At 38.7% G+C, this 19589-nt stretch overlaps 1 protein-coding gene across 1 annotated transcript in view; it reads right to left on the reverse strand.

Moving 5' to 3' along the window:
- LOC140228940 (protocadherin-15-like) overlaps positions 1-19589 on the reverse strand; it is a 51213-nt gene that overhangs the window by 9210 nt on the left and 22414 nt on the right. The window contains exons 15-29 of the mRNA XM_072309204.1: positions 19018-19102; positions 17675-17803; positions 16728-17033; positions 15137-15355; positions 14454-14573; positions 12570-12695; positions 11064-11170; positions 8517-8629; positions 7949-8120; positions 7290-7449; positions 6135-6347; positions 5086-5324; positions 4048-4269; positions 3414-3506; positions 2001-2036 (exon numbers count right to left, since the gene is read on the reverse strand). Coding sequence (XP_072165305.1) covers positions 2001-2036; positions 3414-3506; positions 4048-4269; positions 5086-5324; positions 6135-6347; positions 7290-7449; positions 7949-8120; positions 8517-8629; positions 11064-11170; positions 12570-12695; positions 14454-14573; positions 15137-15355; positions 16728-17033; positions 17675-17803; positions 19018-19102 — 2340 coding nt within the window. The remainder of the gene's footprint in view (positions 1-2000; positions 2037-3413; positions 3507-4047; positions 4270-5085; positions 5325-6134; positions 6348-7289; positions 7450-7948; positions 8121-8516; positions 8630-11063; positions 11171-12569; positions 12696-14453; positions 14574-15136; positions 15356-16727; positions 17034-17674; positions 17804-19017; positions 19103-19589) is intronic.

The raw sequence follows: 19589 nt of genomic DNA on the forward strand, positions 1-19589 counted from the left end.
GGGATGCTACCTGCCAAGTTTGGTGAAAATTGGTCATGGGGTTTTCAAGAAGAAGATGAAAATGTATAATTTAGGCCCCATTAGGACCCCTCCCCACCCCCCTCCCCTGGGTCCCAAGGGGGGCACCCCTGATTCTGCCATGAACAAACTTGAAACTACAGTCATCAATGTACTAACTCATAGTACTAACTTAGCTCTATCACTTCTGGTTCTAGAGAAGAAGATTTTTACAGATTCCTTAATTTTGGGGGGTTTGGGCCCCCCTGGGGGCCCCCTGGGTGGGGCATGGTGCCCATTTTAACAAATTGAGTTTCTAACCCCCTAGGGATGCTACCTGCCAAGTTTGATGAAAATCGGTCTTGGGGTTTTCAAGAAGAAGATAAAAATGTAAAAGTTTACGCACAACGGACGACGGACGGACGCCGGACGACGGACGCCGGACGAAGGGCGATCGCAATAGCTCACTTGAGCCTTTGGCTCAGGTGAGCTAACAAGGGATATTGCACTATTTGGCACTTCTTGCATGAATTCATATGAATTTAATATACAAGCGAATACAAAGAAAACAAATGGTGTAATCACATTATGTCACCAGTTTAAGAATGAATATGTCAGCATGGGTAGCTGAATTTGTCACTACACTGCAATATGTTCATGATCCTTGTAAGAGTCTTAGTCAGTAGGCAAATACGGCTGACGTAAACATAAGGTGATTCATGCAAATGATGTATGATGTAATATCAAGCAAGATTTTAAAACACAAGAAACAAACACAACAAAACAATCATATCATAAATCAAATAACATCAATCTCAAATGGTATACAAAGTGAAGTTTAAGTAGTGAGTAAAGCATGTGTTACATACAAACATCAAATTGTGAATGTGAGTCTTTAGGTTCTATTCATTTTACAGATTATAGAAGCAGATACATTAGCAGTACAATCCGCTAATATACTATTGTTTTTTGTTAGTAATAATGTTATATGCCTTCTAAATGATATATCATTTTAAAGGCAGGTAACACAACAGTTCAGATGCAAAATAATTTAAGTACGAATCACTACAGCATGAGTAAAGTATAGCAAATAAAGGAAGCAGAAACAAGATGGGATGACAGAGTAGTTCTGAACTAGTTAGGGCAACAAAGAGCGACAAAAATGATACCAGAATGATAAGACAAAGAAAGATTGGCAGGCTGAATGTCTATGCAAACCATTTATCATTTCACCCATCGGGTATTTCAGATATACAAAACTCTACTATCAAATAGTCATTCACATTCAATTCAAAGAGACAATGGCTTTTATACCTTGATCCAAGAGTAACTCATTTAAACGAAATTATGGCTAGCCTTAGAGTCATTCTGTCTCAAATTTGATATCTAACCATGATTATTACAAATGACCCTCACCAGCTCTTGGCCAAAATCTGTCCAAAATTTCTGTATATTCTCCACAACTGTAAATGTTTTGATAAAATGACATCAAATACAGCTTCCCTTCAACAATACAAAAATACTGAAATTCTGGGCTAGAATATATCTTGATATTCAACCTTGGCAGTGACAGTAGTTTGGCAAAACTCTGATCGGTAAATAAACTTGGCTCACCACTCTAGTTTACTATGCATGATGAATCCTGTCAATTGTAGGTCTGTGCCATTTTAGTGAAAGTTCAGCATTCTCTCCCAACCATTGACCCACAACCATTGTTGGATTACACAAAATCTAATAAGACTATAATTCTCAGACTTGCTTTACCCTGTGCTATTTGTGCTGAAATATTCTTCTATTATTACAATATACTTCTGAAAAATTAGTTGGAATTGAACAAACTGAAGTCAAGACGGACAGATGAACATGCAAATAAGTGCAAACACATGTTGCCCCTGGCAACCACTGATGCAGAGGTATACATCTTTCAATATGATTCTCTACAAATGATGTAGTCAAAAAGAAAAAGGAGTACAAGCAGATAGGGACTACAGAAGGGAACTTACGTGGAAGGCAAGAAAGCTTTGTCAGGACACTGGGCCCTGGACGCAGAGGAGATAGTGAAGAGATGCAGAAAGCAGCATGAAATGACTAAAAGGCAAGTTTTATTTTACCCCTGTACAGGCCATAACATACAGAAATGTTTCCCTCTCTGAAACACAGAATGTCTCATGATGTCTCCTTTTAAACCATATCAGCCAACTATTACTGACGACTGATTAGTACAAGAATTGCATCAGCAGCAACGATGGTACTGTATAGCTTCTATTACGTTGATTTCAAAATTATGAGAGAGCTAGTTTCGTAAGCACAAGGCAGGTTATATTCACTGTCACTACAGTTACCATCAGACAGAAGTGCTTGGTTACTTGTAATGATAGGACTAAGTTCACTTTCACCTATTCCTCTACTTAACATATGACATTCAACTTTGAGTATTTTTCAAATTCATGAACGAGCTTGGTGGTCCAGTGGAGATGACGCCTGTCTGAAGATCAGGAGGTTGTAGGTTCGAATTCTGCTCGAGAATATACTACGCCATGATTTCTTTTATTATGGCTACTACTAAAACACTGATCAATTCAGCGCTTATTTACGTCAATGTAGGGCAATTTGTCAATAAGTTGCAATTTCATATTTTTGTTCCCAAAACCACTGCTACATGTACTTTTAATATCTGGAAGCTTTTCATTCATCCCTGTTGTACACTCTATGCCTAAAAGTATATCAAAAATCCAAACATAGAAGTCAAGGTGAGTGCAAAAATGTAAGGAAAGCTGGAGTGCCAACTGAGGTAAATTAGTGTGAAATGAAGTAGGAAGGATGAACAGTTTTGATCTCAGGAAGATTAGGTTAAATTGATTGAAAATAACATAAGTATATAAAAGCAGTAGATAGAAATGCACTGCACGTGTCAAAAGAATAACAACAAAAAGCAATCTACTCAAAATTAAAGTATCATCAAAAACATGATGTCTTAATTGATGAAAATGTAATTAAAAAAAAATATCAGTTGAAATGGAAGAGAGTATTCGAATTTGCATCACGTTGCAAGAGGGGTTATTTTTACATTACACCACATGATACTAGCAAATATTGAGTCACTGGGCAAACGTTGACGCAAGCAAGCATGGTCCACTGTATAGCAAATATCCACAAAGTTTTTTTTTTTTTTTTTTTTTTGTTGAGTCCTTTCATCTCTAACATCCAGGCAAAAAATCTGTTGTAAAAGTATATCTTGATCAAGTAATAGCTATGATTCCATTTTTAATCCTTCATCAAATAAATGTGACACTATTTTGCATGTTTTGTTCCAGGATAAATAAATAAAAAAAAAAAAAAAACCCACAAAGAAACCCAAAACACGAGATAACTGTTCACAGAGTCTGTCTTCATGCAATTCACATTCTTGCACTTACATTTCCATGTCATCTCCATTCCCGTAAGGATTGAAGGAGTTGTAGAGAGCAGGCAGGTACATCCTACCGGCCTTCTCTTTTTCCATCTCCCGTCTGAAGATTACGTGCGAGTGAGAGAAAAGTGAAGTCACACAAGAGATGAGTCATGAGACTTCAGTGCAAGAAATACGCCACAGAAAGTAAGAAACTGTTCGTGAATTGAAGGACATTACCAATTCACAAAGAAATCTATGAAGATATACCATGAGATATTTATTGAAACAAAGGGGACTGATCACAGAATTCCAAGTCACCAAGTTTTTAGGCAACCTTCGATCTTTTTCTGTTTTAGTATTATTACATTTACTTTGATATGGCCTGAAAGGTGCAAGTGAAGGAGTTAAGTCTTTGTGCAAGTCTAATATAAGTAAGGATTTAGTAAAACTTTGCATTGTTTTCCTGCAAAAGGAAAACAATATACCACCAGGTACATTTACATGTATGAAAATGTTTATAATATTAGCGGCACTTGTCCCAGTGATTGAACAGTGTTAACTTGTGGTGCACTTGATATCACAAACATGGGTTACTAAAAATATGAGAGTTAGGTCTGTGTTGAAGATGGAGAGGTCAAAGGTCAATTGACATTGCTCACTTCTTCCATGAAACGATGATGACACTGATGGCGATGACTGCACAGATGAAGAGGACACAGGCAAGGCAGATCAGGGCAATGGCTTCCACAGAGGGCCCCTCTCCGGGTGTTAGGACAGGGGTAGTCGCTGGGGGCAGTGGAGAGCGAATGCTGGTCACTGTTGTGTTGGGCACGATGTTTGAGTAGGCTGCACTGACAGTGCTGTTTTGGGAGAGAAGCAGTCTGCAGACATTCGACAGATGAGAAAAATAAAAGCCAGATGTTATCATTACTGCATCATCATTATTTTTATGTTTGCAGTATTACCATTGCTAGTAACATTTGCACATGAAAATTAAGGAAGTTTCAAAGAGCATTAGGGAAAATATCAATGCATTACAGGCAGCAAAACAGATGAAAGTAATTCCAGAATCATGGACACTTTCATATTACCTTGTCAGAAGAAAATATGAATAAAAAATTACAGGTTTGCTTTTTCTAATATACAAATTACTCAGTCAGACTGTAATATACAGGCACACAACAGTACATTTGAAGGAATTGCAAATATTCTGAAATTTCCCAATTTGACATTACTGTGAAAAGAGAGTAAAACCTTACATCAAAAGCAAAATATAGGAATTGGCCCAGCAAATGTCAGTTACAACCAACTGCCCTCTTATGAATTGTCAAATACATTGTTGAGTTTGAGTGAAGAATGCAAACGTAGCACATCATCCAACAAGTCCTGAAGTATTAACCCGTTGAGGACTAGTCCTGAGTATACTCGGGCAGGTGTCTGTGGGAAATGTGTGCTGTAGCAAAATCAGCCTGTCCTCAACGGGTTAAATGCAATCATAACAATTTGATCTTATTCACCCAGGGTAGCCTCTCCAGTGTTAACAATGCTCTCTGTGAAAAGGGCTCTAACCATACCATTACCCCGTCATTGCTAGGCACCCACATATAAACACTGGGTCAAGAGGTACATTGTGGGCAAAACATCTTATCTAAGGATGAATGCACTACGCAGGATTCAAACTCAATCATGAGACTCACTCTACGATGCTGGAGCCAGTCAAGGGGTTCCCCTCATCGTTGATAGCGTAGAAGAGGACGTCCGATCCCGTGGGGTCCAGCCCGTTGCCCACCTCGCGTTGACCGACATCCTCAATGTGGACCACTGCCCCTAGGACTGTGGAGAGCTCCTGGGCAAGGATGTCCTCATGGAGGCGCATAGTGTCTGGGTCGATGTCCCCTCCGAGGATGGCACGGTGTGAGTTGTCAATCATGGAAATCTAGGGTAGTGAAAATTGGATCTCCAGGATAACTAGCAGGTCAATCTCATCTTACTTAACGCATCTACAACCTCACTGTACCATATTGGCACCCACAGCTGTAACTTGTGAAGGGACTTTATGAGCACATATATAATAAATAATGACCCAAACATTGTCATGATAGTGAGTTAAGTGAATTCATGTAATTGTAAAACGTAATAATCCCACATTGAGGCAATTGTGATCAGAGTCATGACATCGAAAATATCAGTATGCCTTTTTCACCAGCAGTTAGTTTCAGGACATGGCAACATATTAGACTTAAAATCACGTATGTTTCTGGGCAATATACACTATGTGTTTTATCACAATTTACATCGGGAATGTGTTACACACTGTAGACAAACATGAAGCAAGCATTACGTTATTTCTTTCACTTACACGCACTATCTCTTCAAATTTTATTTGATAAGAACACTTTTAAAAATAAAATGCTTGATGTGATAGTAATTTGTAGGATGGAATATAAAATCATTACCTTACATCAATGTGACAGATTGAAGGACTCCCCCCCCCCCCAAAAAAAAAAAAAAAAAGTGAACTTAAAGAATAACCATGTACAATGTAGTTCACTTGGGAAAAAAAAGAAAAAAAAAAGATTCATTGTCATATCATCAATATAGTATTGTGCTTTTTGGAGGATAAACAAACTATTTATCATATACATGAAAAGTTAATGTTAAGAAACTATCCTTTGCCAAACCTTTTCAGACTCTCTCAATACAGACATACCTATGGTCTCACAGAGGGTAGAAAATGAGCTCTCACCTTCAAGGAGGTCTCCTCCGTCTCAAAGAGCCCCTCGGGACCATTCGCCATGACGATGTACTCAAACTGGCTGCCCGCCTCCTCATCCTCCAGACTCCTGGTAGTGGTGATCTGTCCCGTGGAGGGATTGATCCTGAAGGGCGCCATTGCCTGGTTAACCTGGTACAGTGAGTAGGTCACCAGGCTGTTTGCACCAACATCGGCATCAATGGCCTATAGTGGAGTATCACACAAAAATTAAACACACCAGTAGTAACTATTGTCATCATCAATTAGTATCGGTAAATCTCATTGTTTGAAAGTAACTACCAAAAAATGTCTAATTGAAGGCAAGGTAAACTGAACTAAAAAATGCATAATCCACTTCATGAGACATTAAACATTGAATTTGATGACCCCCCATTTTTGACTGTTTCTGATGTGAAATAAAAGGATGTGACATGGTACAATAACCATCAACTCCTTCCTTTCTTCATTGTTTGTTAAATCCATCATGAATCAGCTGGCACAGCAATTGCTATTAAACCAAAATTGACACACATACAGTGCTAGCACAAACACTACTTGCTAGGAAACATAATCATCTTTGTGATAAATGAATAGCTCAAATGGGATAGCAAAACTCAGATAAGGTTTAGTAAAAGGGACACAATATAAATCAAAATGGCGATTGATTGTTATCCACATATGGCAACTGATGTTTTTGATGAGGTGAACTCAAATTTTCTTTCCATCCATCCATCCATCCATCCAGGAGTCAAATCTTCTCTTGATCCCTAAGCTCATCCTTCAACAAATCTATGCATGCTGCTACCTTAAAGTGCACGTGTACTATGGAAGTAAGAAAAACGATAAAAAAAGTATGTATATGTTCATTTTTCTAGCACAATGAAAAAACAGGTAGTTCACCCGTTTCAGAAAGCAGGGGAATAATTTCCCTTAACATATGTTAAAAACAATTTGAGGAAATTCAACTTCGTGGAATTCTATCTATATCCTAATTCTTAATATCCTTATAATGCTACGTTCACTCAATCCATATGCATATTCGGGTCTCATTTCCTTTCGATATTTTTGCTAGGATGTCAGTCTTAGTAGAGGAGACTGAGATCAGAGAGGAGAGATAAAATTGAAGAAAATAAAGAAGCTCCTAACCTCCACAATGATAATATCAGTTCCCACTCCAGCCACAGATGACACCCCAGCATAGTAGGACTCCCTCGGAAACACGGGAGCATTATCATTGATGTCTTGGAGAAACACATAGATGTAGAGAATGCTAGGGTCGCTCGGCTCTGTGTGATGACGAAAGAGCAGGGAGAGATGGGGAAGACAGACATGGGTTAAATATGCAGAATTCTGCTTGGACATTCTGTAAATTACTTCCTGAAACTATGGATCATCAATTCATTTTTTCATAAATGGTCCACTGTCTTATTGGAAGTGGTCTTAGACAGACAATACTGACCCCCCCCCAAAAAAAAAAAAAAAAAAAATCAGTAAATAAAATCAGATTACCCTGTCAAACTTTTAAACAAAGACATAGAGATTTTATGGCACTTTTTGATAACAGCAAGTCAGGGAATAATGCAGGAGAGCATTGCTTTCTCTATTCAATAAGAATGACATTGACATCTTTTTCTTCTTTGCCTTTCATGGGAGTAAATAAGAAGAAATACTGTCATATTATCCAAAACTTCTCAACTAAAATTGCACGCTCTACAATGACAGCGTGCAACAGTACTTTTCACCATGTCACATGATTAGCAGTCGACCAATCAGATAGCAAGAATCTTGGCAGATCTATAAACCTACCCGTTGCACGCTTCTTCCTCCTCTGTGATACAGCTGGCTGGTCATCAGAGGCCGTCTGGTCAACAATGGATGCCTGTATGACCACTGAGTAGTTACTGACCACTTCCCTGTCCAGCGTCTTGTTGGTGTAAACTGTCGCCTCGTTGTCAGTCTGATTCAGCATGAAAGCAGCTTATTGTCAAACAGAGGTTAAAAAAAAAGAAATCAGATTTAGCATATGATAAAAAGCTATTCACAGCAGAATCTTGATAAGAGTAAATCACATCACAAAATAAAGGGTGTTCGCCCTTACTTTCAGAGTGCAAAAATAGAGAGGCATTTTTTGTGTCCTTTATTTTGGGGCCCACAGTATACTCAATAACAAATAAAGGTTGGTGCAACCCATTTGCACTGCTCTAATGTCCAGTCATTTCCTGATAGAAAAGAATAGACACATGCTGCCTGAGAAATTTGACTTGTCTATTTATTCAGTTTTCCAGTGCAATTGCAGAGAAGCATATAAAGTATGTCATGCATATGTTTGACTAAAACACTTTCCAGGTCCGAATTAAACAAGTTTATATTTACTCATATCAGTGGCATCGATAATCTGGTATTCCACGATGTCCCCCTCGTTGGCGAAAGCCTGGACGACAACGACCTCGATCCCTGGCGCCTGTTCCTCCATGATGTCATTTACACTGCAGTCACAGAGATAGATGAGGGATTTACACTAAATTCCCCTTGGTAAGTAGATATTGTCTCAATGTTCCTTTACCCTACACATTTTACTCACTGGTAAGTTAAACATGCTCTTTGATGGACACTATATTCATTTAAGGCACTGGGGGGGGGGGGGGGGGCCTAAAGGGCCCCCCCTTAAGATCTCGGCCGTGGATCGCGCGATCGCCGCGAAAATTTGCACAATGGTAGTGTGCGATGTAATCTACAAGATCGTATATTCAAATTTTACAAAATAGTCTTCTTTTATTTTATTTTGATTAATTATGCTAATTTATGCGAGAAATCAGACTCTTTGATCTAAATCAGTAAATAAAGCTCCAAAAGTGCTCATTTTAGGTCTAATTATTCTTAGTGGCATTCTTAGCAAATGTACTTGAAAAAAAATTTGGTATCAAAATTAATTTCTTATCTATTTTATTGTTTTATGAATTTCTTATGTATTTCTTTGTTTTTTCGACCTTTTGTTTTTGTTGTTTTTTTAACAAAATTTGTGGCAGACACTTTTTGAAGCATAACACTCCTAAAACAAATTAATTTTAGCCATTGTTTAAGCATATTTATATGAGCCATGTGAAAAAACTCAATTTGCATTGACTTTGTACACAAAATCACATTTTTGAGCCATTTTTGGCCTCACGTGCATGTACAAAAAGTTATGTAACTTCAGAACCGTACCCCCGGGCGTCACAAATTTGGTGTCAAAATGTGCGGGAAACTCGAAAGAAAAAAGTCATAGAGCATCGCGGCAAGAGCATTGCGTGTTGCAGAGTAATCGCGCGAAATGTCGAGGGGGGGGGCCTTTTAGGCCCCCCCCCCCCAGTCTTTTTAGGGTTAAGATCGCAAAGACTTCGCAGCCAAACTTGGATCCAGAAGTTTGGGTCATTGGTACATGCATGCAAGACAAAAGAAAGAGCGCGCCATTTGATGGCTAGTGATTGTGACATAACAATTACATCTGTACATGAAAATGGCCTCGCGCTTCGGAGACACTGCCAGCAAACAGATCGAGAAGTTTGGCGAGGGTGGGGGAAATATTCCCAGTTGGAGTGGGAAGTTTCACGAGAAATTTTGTGAGAAGTTTCGCGGGAAGTTTGCTGTCACACTGGCAAAACTTGGAGATCTTAACCCTAACTAGGCCGGGCTATTTAGGTAGATCATAGAGCCGGGGGGGGGGGGGGGGGGGGGCCTCCCAGGCCCCCCCTCCAGATCTCGGCCATCAACCGCGCGATCGCGACGAAAATTGGCACACACATTGCCTATGATGTAATCTAAAGTACTACGAAGTTAGATTTTTAAAAGATTATCATTTATGCTAAATTATGCTAATTTATGCATAATGATGCATGAAATCAGACAATTTGGTATAAATCACTAAATAAAGCTCAAAATGGGCACATTTTTTTTGTGTAAATATTCTTTTTAGTGTCCTAAGCAAATATAAGAGAAAAAAATTGAGCCATCCAAAAAAATTTCTGAAGTATTTTATTGTTTTTTGAATTTCTTATGTATTTCTTTGTTTTTTCGACTTTATGTTTTTCATTGTTTTTTCGATGAAACTTGTCCACGACATTGTTCCGAACAAGAAAATATGTTATTGATTGATTTTAATCAATAAAACCCCAAAATAATCATGCTTTTATGAAATTTGACTGTAAGCACAGTTTCCATTGAAATTGTACACGAATTCACATTTTTGAGCAATTTTTGGTCTGACATGCATGTACATATTTATGCGAAACTTCGGAACCGTGCGCCCGGGCATCGCAAATTTGGTGTCAAAAGATGCGGGAGACTCAACAGAAAAAAGTAATGAAACGTCGCGGCGATAGCTTTTCGCGTTAGCGAGACATCGTGCGGAACGTCGAGGGGGGGGCCTCGGAGGCCCCCCCCCCGGCCTAGTTAGGGTTAAAGATCGCGAACTTAATCTTCTCAATCTTTTGCCAGTCTGACCGCGCCTATAGTCTCTCAAGCAAAGCATATCAATATCAAGAGATTGCATTTTCAACCATGATACACACACCATGTATATACCTAACTCAATCTGCTAGGTTAGTGTCTCATTTAAGAACCTCTCACCACATACATTTAAATCCCACTTTGACACTATTTTCACTCATGGCTCAAGTTTGGTGAAAGACACCTCTCCATACATATAACAGTGACAGCTTTTTATTTCATGTGATGTTATACACTGACCTAAATAAGTGGAAATTAGAAATAAGCAAACCAATGCTAATACTCCTTTCACGCACTCTTTCACTCCAGTACAAACAGACTAAATCTGCACATGATGTGGTTGTGCCAGAGCCTTCGCTGGTCAAAATAGCTATGAAGTACAATTTATCATAAAGCTTACCAGAAAATATCAAGAGGTGACCCCTATATACTTACGTTATGACATTTTCTGGGAAGACTGGGTTCTCCACTTGTAGTAGGATGGTGAGAGGAACAGCCCTAAAATTAGCTGGGTCTCCTCCATCAGTAGCCACCACTGTCAGCTAGAAGTGGCAGAAGAGATGATGAGAAACGAGGAAAAAGATCAGCACTACTCATAACCAGGACAAATATCCTACACACTACATTAGATGGTCAACTCTCAGTCGAAAAGTGAAACACTGCCACTTCGAATTGTGGGATTTTTAAGAAGTGCGCCAACTAGCGTTGAACGGGGAAAGTTTCCCAGTGAGCTGTACTTTCCCGATATGTTTGTGGAGGACCAAGACGGGCTGAGACAAGAAAGAAGGAATTTTCTGTAAAGAATCATGAGTAAACCTAAGAATTGGTGCAGTGCATTAAACTGCATCAATAGCTACACAAAACCATCAGCAGGTTTATCATTATTTCAATTCCAAAAGACTGTGCACAGTGAGTTTTTGTTTCACCTTTCCAGTCACAGCGAGCGATAGACTTGCACACAGCTCGCACAGCTCCACTCGCAGGTCGCTAACCTACACTCGCTGTGACTGTGCACATCTACAAACTATTGCGAGCTGCCTTTGCAAAAGGCTCACACTTGTTCGATCTATACTCGCTCAATGCTAGCGAGTGGCAGCCACTTCCATTTCACCAGCGGCCGTGTAAAATCAGGAGAGTTGATTATCTTATGGAGTATAGGATCTTTGCTCATACCCTGGACAAAAATCGCATAGACTCCCACAGAAATCCAAGAAGAAGCTCTTTTTTGGTTTCTGTTGGTTTTGTTGGTTCATGCTGGTTTCTTTTTGGACCCAGTATAGAAACTCCATCCAGAAGTACAGCTGTTAATTGCTTACATATAAAGACCATAAGAAATTCAGTAGAAACCCATAGACTTCAAGCCAACAGGATGTCTAATAGCTAGGCCTAAATGGTCCTATTTGTTTTGTTGGTTTCTGTTGGTTTCAAGGTGCATGCAGCATTGGAGCCATATACAGGGTCTTCTATGGGTCCTATTGGTTCCTGTTGATTCTGCTGGTTTCTATTGGTTTCCTATTGGAACTAATCAAAGCTAACCTATAAATGCAGTCAACTATACAGCTCATTATACAAACATAATTCTACTTCTTTTTTCCTTGCCATTGCTGGAATGCAACTGCAAAGACATGCCAACAGTGTTTGTTCTGAGTATTTTGCTTCATTCCGTGTCTGTAAAGCAAAGTTTCTTCACTATCATACAAATTATTTGGTGTCAAATCCTTTTCTCATTTGAACAGACTGTGGATTCAGTCATCATAACTGCAGCCTGGTGTACTGATCACCAATGGCTAGATTGAAAGGAATTCAAGGAGCTAAAATGTAAAGATAGAAGTAGATTTAGGGAAACACACCTTTTGAAGTGATACCAAAACATTAGTTAAATTGGTGCATAAATAGGTACATATTTGAATTCATATAGGTATATATACACTGTGTACTTACATTTTGCCACATGGATGCATTATAAAGGCTGGCTGCTGTGTAGACATCCCCTTGGGTGGGGTCTGGGAATTCAAACAGCTCTGAGGGTGGGACAAAACTGTACGTCACGTGACCATTTGGAGTATCCTGGATTAAAATGAATAATACTCCACTGAGTTTACACTGATTGGCAAACTGAACTCAGTCTGAATAAAGTGTGAAAGAGTTTCAATTTCTTCTCGAAAGGTAGATGAAACTGCTAACACCGCCACAAGTGCCACTTGATAAATCTTTCTTCTTTTTTTCAAAATTATGCACATTCAACTCTTTGCTTCCCATGTTCAATGCACACTCCCGACTCGGTCAATGGCTTGCCAACTTTGCATATTTCACTCAAACACACAACCACACAAAAATCAATGGATAAATTGTAATAGGCCACAGTACAATGAAAGCATCATATAGTCATAGATTGGTCATAACATTTTACCATACATCATTGCTAAGCTTGCAATTTTCTTTACAACTTTGCTGTGCTGAATTTCTAACACAAACACTTATTCAAAAGTTGCATGGCTTTGAAAAACTTTTTTTTCCCAAAAATTGCTCATGAGTAGTGGTCTCAAAATAATGTGGCTCACACCTAGTGGCAGGCACACAAAGAGTTATATCAAATGGGTTAGTCAAATAACGGTTAGTGATTGGCTAAACACAGTCACGTGATGGAGGCAAATTCATTATGTTCGCCCATGGGCGAACATTTTTGTTATGTTCTCCCATGGGAAAACATTTTCACGTAACAAATGACAGAAGGCCTAGGACCACAGTGAATTTGGCTCTGCAGCTCTGCAACACGCAAGCGAGCGATCGAGTGCGTTGTGCTGGTGGTTGACGTTGACGTATTTGACTAACCCATACAATATAACAGATGATGACTTTTGTAGTCAGGAACATGTACCAAACGTTCCACCCTCAGGGTTTGAAATGCTATTTCGGGAGGCTATATGTGACCGTGCACCTCAAAACGAACATAAAGTCGCACACACTGATTTTGCGTGAGGACTGAAAATAAGTGAAATGGGTCAACCTAGCCGAACTTGACTTTTTCATATTTTCTGAAAGAGCGGGTCTTCTTTTAAATTATGCTAAAATTTGGTATCATAAAACGGGCAGGAAAGTGTGTTTTTTAGCAGTTTATCCGATTACCGTTTTTTGGCAGAATAGTGTGATTAGGTGCGTCTTTCGAATCCCTTTTTCATTTCTGAAAAACCTTGTCCACACTCTTCACTTTCAACTCTAATAACTTTTGAAAAAATAGTGCCACTGCTTTAAAAGTTGGCATTAATTATGGACAGAATGTGTTAATGAGGCATGCTTAATTTCAGTTTAATCTGATAATCTCTTCATTGTTGTTACTCTGGTGGTTTACTTCCTGTTTTTTGTCCCATTCATCGCACAGCCAGCACGGTTTGGTAAAGATTAAGCGCTTGAATAGACACTGTACTTCAGAGCCTCTTTTCTCAGTTCACACTTTTCCTGAGTTTGTGCTTTCTTTCCAATATTTGGATAGGTTAGGAGAGTCCATTTGATTTGAGTTATACATCATTTTAAAGCTTAAAGTCTGGTCTTTCAGAATATGGTCTTAACTAAAAATTCATATCTGGCGACTTTTTGTTTGTTTTGAGGTGCACTGTCACATATACTATATACTTATAACCTCCCTCAATAGCATTTCAAACCCTTCGGGTGGAACATGCGGTATATTCCCTCCCCCGCCAGTCATCATTTATATAATGTACAGGAGTACTGAGTATCAAATCTGTTCAAAATGTATCATTTACATCATAGCCTACATATATATCACAGACGTAGAAGTATGAAATGCAACCTGGGTAGAGTACTTACTGAAAAATCACCATCAAGTGCCGTGATGTTTGCTATGATCAGGGTTCCGACTTCTGACTCTCGTGAAGCAACCACAAAATAACTTTCCTCCTCAAATTCAGGAACATTGTCATTTTCATCCTGAGGAAAGAAGAAAACAAGAACCACAGAGTCACAGTTTATAAGCATTTGCATTCATATAGCACTACATACGTCTACAGTTTTTGTTTTTCAATGCAGAGGTCATTGATCTTTTCATCACAGTGCTCTCAACTACTGAAAAACAGCTGTGGTATGGTGTACTTGCCAAACATTAGGATCCAGTGTGTCATCAATTTCATTGTAGGACAAAAGGGTGAGGAGTTGTAGCAGAAGTACAGAAGTAGTGTAAGTAGTGCAATGGTAATAGTGGAGGTATCAGTATTATCACCTTAATTAGCAGCAGCAGTGGTAATAAGAGTCATAGTAGAAAGAGCAGTAGTAGTACTTAGTAGTAGTGACACACACCATGCCCATGAGTTATTCAGAAAGAGATACACTGTATACACTCATAATGCTCTTACATTCATATGTCCATACCTATTGCATATGATAAATGAGTTGAATTTATGTATTAAACTTCAAATTGCATTTCATATGAAAAATTGTCAATATCAATCAGGCATACAGTATTAATCAGTGTGATTTTAAATGATTAAACTCACCATGACTACAACAGTAACATTGGCTATGGCGGTCAGATTAGATCCATCCACATCCACATCAGTGACTGTTACCTCCAGATAGTACATCCTCGGTCCCATCTCATAGTCCAGTGGGACGAGGAGGGAGAGGTTTCCTGACAACGGGTCGATGCTAAATATGTCGTTATCGCCAGCAGTGATGCTGTACCTCAGACCAGCAATGGAATCCCGATCAAATGCCTTTAAACAAAGATTCAACAACAACAACAGAAAAGTTATGGTTGAGTAAAGCATTTCAAATGCTGGCATACTTTCAACAAACTGAACAGTAAATTTTACAAGAAATTGCCATTTTTTTTTTATTGGAGTGCACCAAGAGAGGGTGGAAAATATTTCCCCACTTTTTGATACCACTTGGGCCAGTACCATTTGGTTGATGGGAAAATGAAAGAAGCAGTTCCTATACACACTATTTTTTTCTCTTTGTAATGAAAAACAAGGACTCTCTAGGGTCAAAAGAATATAGCTATTTCATATAAACCAACCTGTATGCACACAGAGACTGAATAAAACGGGTGTGATTAATATCAAAATACTTTTTGATGCTGATTTCCACATCAGTTTCAGAATAATAACCTTAAAGTGGCTAGTTTTGATGATATGTAGTTTGTTATTTAAAGTGTCACAGTCATCTATACGCCCTGGTATACGTGTGTGTGATATCTGAGTGCATTATTACATGCTGGGAAAAATTCTTCATCCAGTTAAAGGACAAGTTCATCTTCATATACATGTTTATTGAGATAATGCAGCAATTTAAGTGGAACACATCAGTGAAAGTTTGAGGAAAATTGGACAATCAGTTCAAAAGTTATGAATTTTTTAAGTTTCTGTGCAGTCACTGCTGGATGAGAAGACTACTTCAGTTGATGATGTCACATGCGCACAACAATATAAAGAAAATATAAAGAGAATTCAACAAAATTCTATTTTTTGAAAAAAGTATGCATTCCCTCAAATTGTTACAGACATATGTTAAGGGTAATATTACTCCCCCTGCCTTCTGAAAGAGGCAAGTCATGTGCTCTTCTATTATGCGAGAAAAGTGAAAATATGTTGAATTTTCTTTATAGTTTCTTCATATTGTTGTACACATATGACATCACAAGCTGCAGTAGTCTTCACAGCCAGCTTCCAAAATTCATAACTTTTGAAAGGATTGTCCAATTTTCCTCAAACTTTCACCTATGTGTTCTACTATCATTGCTGCATTATCTCAATCGACAGGTTTATGAAGGTGGACTTGTCCTTTAATAACTTAAAAACTTAAAAAAAAATAATATGCAGAGAGTACCATGCATTCCAAACCTATTAATGTGTCAATTAGCCATGTTTAGATAGATAAATAGATAGATAGATAGAAAGATGGATGGATAGAGATGTAGATAGACAGATAGATAAATAGATAGATGGATAAATGATAGATATTGGTTTATTTTATCAAAACAAGACAAGAATAGCTCATCATTAATTTCAACTACATTTTTTTTTCTTTTCTGACATTCTAAGTAGTTTGAAAGTTTTACTTCAGTCTACATGCACTGGAGCTCACCTGAAGAGCCAGGAAGTTTTCAATAGGCATGTCTTCAGGCAAGTCGACTTCGTACTCCTCAGGATCAAAGATGGGCCGGTTGTCGTTGATGTCCTGTACGATGACGGTGACGGTCAGTGTTGAGCTCAGGGAAGGGAAGCCAGCATCACTGGCAACGACGTCCAGCTCATAGCGGTCCTGCTGCTCCCGGTCCAGAGGGAAGTTGGCGAATATGTAGCCAGTGATGGCGTTAATGCGAAATGTGTCCGACTCCAAAGAGTACTGGATGCGGGAATTTCCTGTGAAAGGCTGGTCTCCATCTGTTGCCTGTATAAATCCAAGTATGGAGTTGATTTGATGATAAATATTTACACCTCGTACTGTAAAACCTGATGTCTCTTCTTGCATGAAACTTTCCTGACTTTAGCCAGGAGCTAAGATTCGCGAAAGTAAAATGCACCATAAAGTGTTTGTCTACACAACACATTGCATGCCAGTGGCAATTCGCAAAAAAAGGCCATCAGCTTCAATTCACAAAGTTTCATGCCGCAAATGTGTCAGGTTTTACAGTTAGTAAATAAAGTGCTCCCATAAATACGCATATCTTGCACACCCCTGGAGTTTGTTTCATGCAATGCTGCGTATCTGTAAACTGTCCACTTCACTGAACTCATTTCATCACTGCCTCAAAAAAAGAATGTCATATAGCAAGCATATGAGGCTGTATAAACTGTACCACATTGACATTGGTTATACCAAAGCATTCTAGCATCATAATTACTCAATGTGGTATGGTGAAAGTGCAACTGACTTTACATCCTCATGCAATCTACATAAGTAAGCCAGGGCAGGACCTCTGACTTTTGTTTTTGTTTTTCAGTTATTGCTCAACCTGTAGTACAAATCTCAAATGTTATGATACTTCTTTCCTATATTCCCATGCAAACTGGACTTTTCCATCAACTTACCACCACTTGTCCAACTTCGACATTACTTATTTGCTCTGCCACGAGGAAGGTGGTAGGATAGGAGGTGTTGAATTCAGGACGCTCATCGTTGACGTCGTTGATGACGATCTGCACAGTGACTTCTGAGGTCTGCATGAGAGGAGGGTTAAAAAGAACATCAGCAGATTAAATATAATTTGGTCATCCTACATGAATGCAGCAAACAGATTTCAATTGTAATCAATCTCACTTCATTTGATAAGAGTGCAGTGATTTCATAAGTAGGGCTGTAATTTTTTTTTTTCTGTTTGAACACCAACTCACAACCAAATTCTCCAGTGTTAGAGTAATTGTGACCCGCTACAACAAAAGGATCCTAAAGTCGCTGACGGCTGAGCCGAGAAAATTGAGTTTGAAGTCAGATCATCAAAATTGGTCAAAACAATCGCATTTCTGTTTTGGGCATAATTTTGTAGTCTAATGTTTTGTCTATCATCTGCCGAAATCTCGAAGCTAAATGATCAAAGGAAAGGCAAAAAATCAGCGTTTTTCTATGCCATGATTTTCTGACTTTCAACATAACAGAAACGTGTCCGAAGATTTGGATTTAGCGCCGCAGCTAGACTCCGCCCCTAGCAACGCGGGAGTGATCTTATTTGTCGGTGCGTGGCATCCTGATTACTGATTGGTCGTGCGTAGACAGCTGGCGCTAAGCTTGAATGAACATTGCGGAGGTTGTTAGAAGCATACCTTCTATTGTCAAGCAGTGAAAACTGTCTCGCCTCCCCTTGATCACGATAGAATCGGAAGGAAAACTTTGAAGGCGTTTTCCTCGAAACTCTGATTTCCTCAACCACTTGACATGCGCTAATAAAATCATCGACATCTCCACAACGGAGTACTTTTATGAGTTGTGCTATATATGAAATTAAAGTGGAAGAGTAAGGGAATAATGTCATGTCATTTTCAGAAAATTGTCCTCCCCCGACTTTCGGATCCTTTTGTTGTAGCGGGTCACAATTTGTGTGACTATGGTTCCATAGAAGGAATTCAAGATTATTTTAATCCACACACAACAATTCTACACCTGTGGAATATTCACAGAGTGCAAAACTGGACTTTCAAAAAATACAACAAAGGGATAGAATAATCTGTCTGAAAGGTCATGCAAAGCTACCAATTGAAGGTTGAATAAATTTGATTCAGAAACAATTCAAAATATCTGGCTTTGTTCCCAAGCAACTAAAGTGACACCATTACCATAACATGAATTCAAATCACAGTGGCCCAGTTCCATACAATTTCAAAATTCCCCAATTATTCAGAGCATGAAAATGTAAAATATCAACAGCAAACTTCTTTACCAGATTCCCATCAGAGGCAGCTACAATCAGGTCATATGATGATGTGACTTCTCTGTCCAGGGTGCCTCGAACACGAATTTCACCACTGGTGATTTAAAAGACATGCAGAAAGAAGGGAGAGAGATGGTACAACAATGCTATTTGATTGCAACTGATGGACAAAAATGCCCTTCATCATTGTATAAGCATTGATTTTTCTGTGTTTCCGTAGTACCCATGATAAAAAAAAGAAACCATAGGCATACATACTGAACAAAAACATTGAATAATACATCCACTGCTTCATCTTGAATGAATTTTCATCTGAATTTGTGGGAACAATTTGTCACCAAGCATAAGAATATCCATTGTACTAATTTTTGAAACCTCTTCAATGATTCGAGGCTCTGTGAGTCCAGTTTTGATCATCTGTATGACAAAAATTCTTACAGCAATTAGATAATGCTGTTAAAATGATTATAAAGAAGACGGGGTCATCATTACTTCATTGAAGACTAGTCCCAAGTATACTCAGGCAGGCGTCTATGGGAAATGCATGTTATAGTACAATCAGCTTGTTCTCGATGGGATAA

This window comes from Diadema setosum, chromosome 5 (genome assembly GCF_964275005.1).
Source record: "Diadema setosum chromosome 5, eeDiaSeto1, whole genome shotgun sequence".
In the NCBI taxonomy this organism is placed as follows: Eukaryota; Metazoa; Echinodermata; class Echinoidea; order Diadematoida; family Diadematidae; genus Diadema; species Diadema setosum.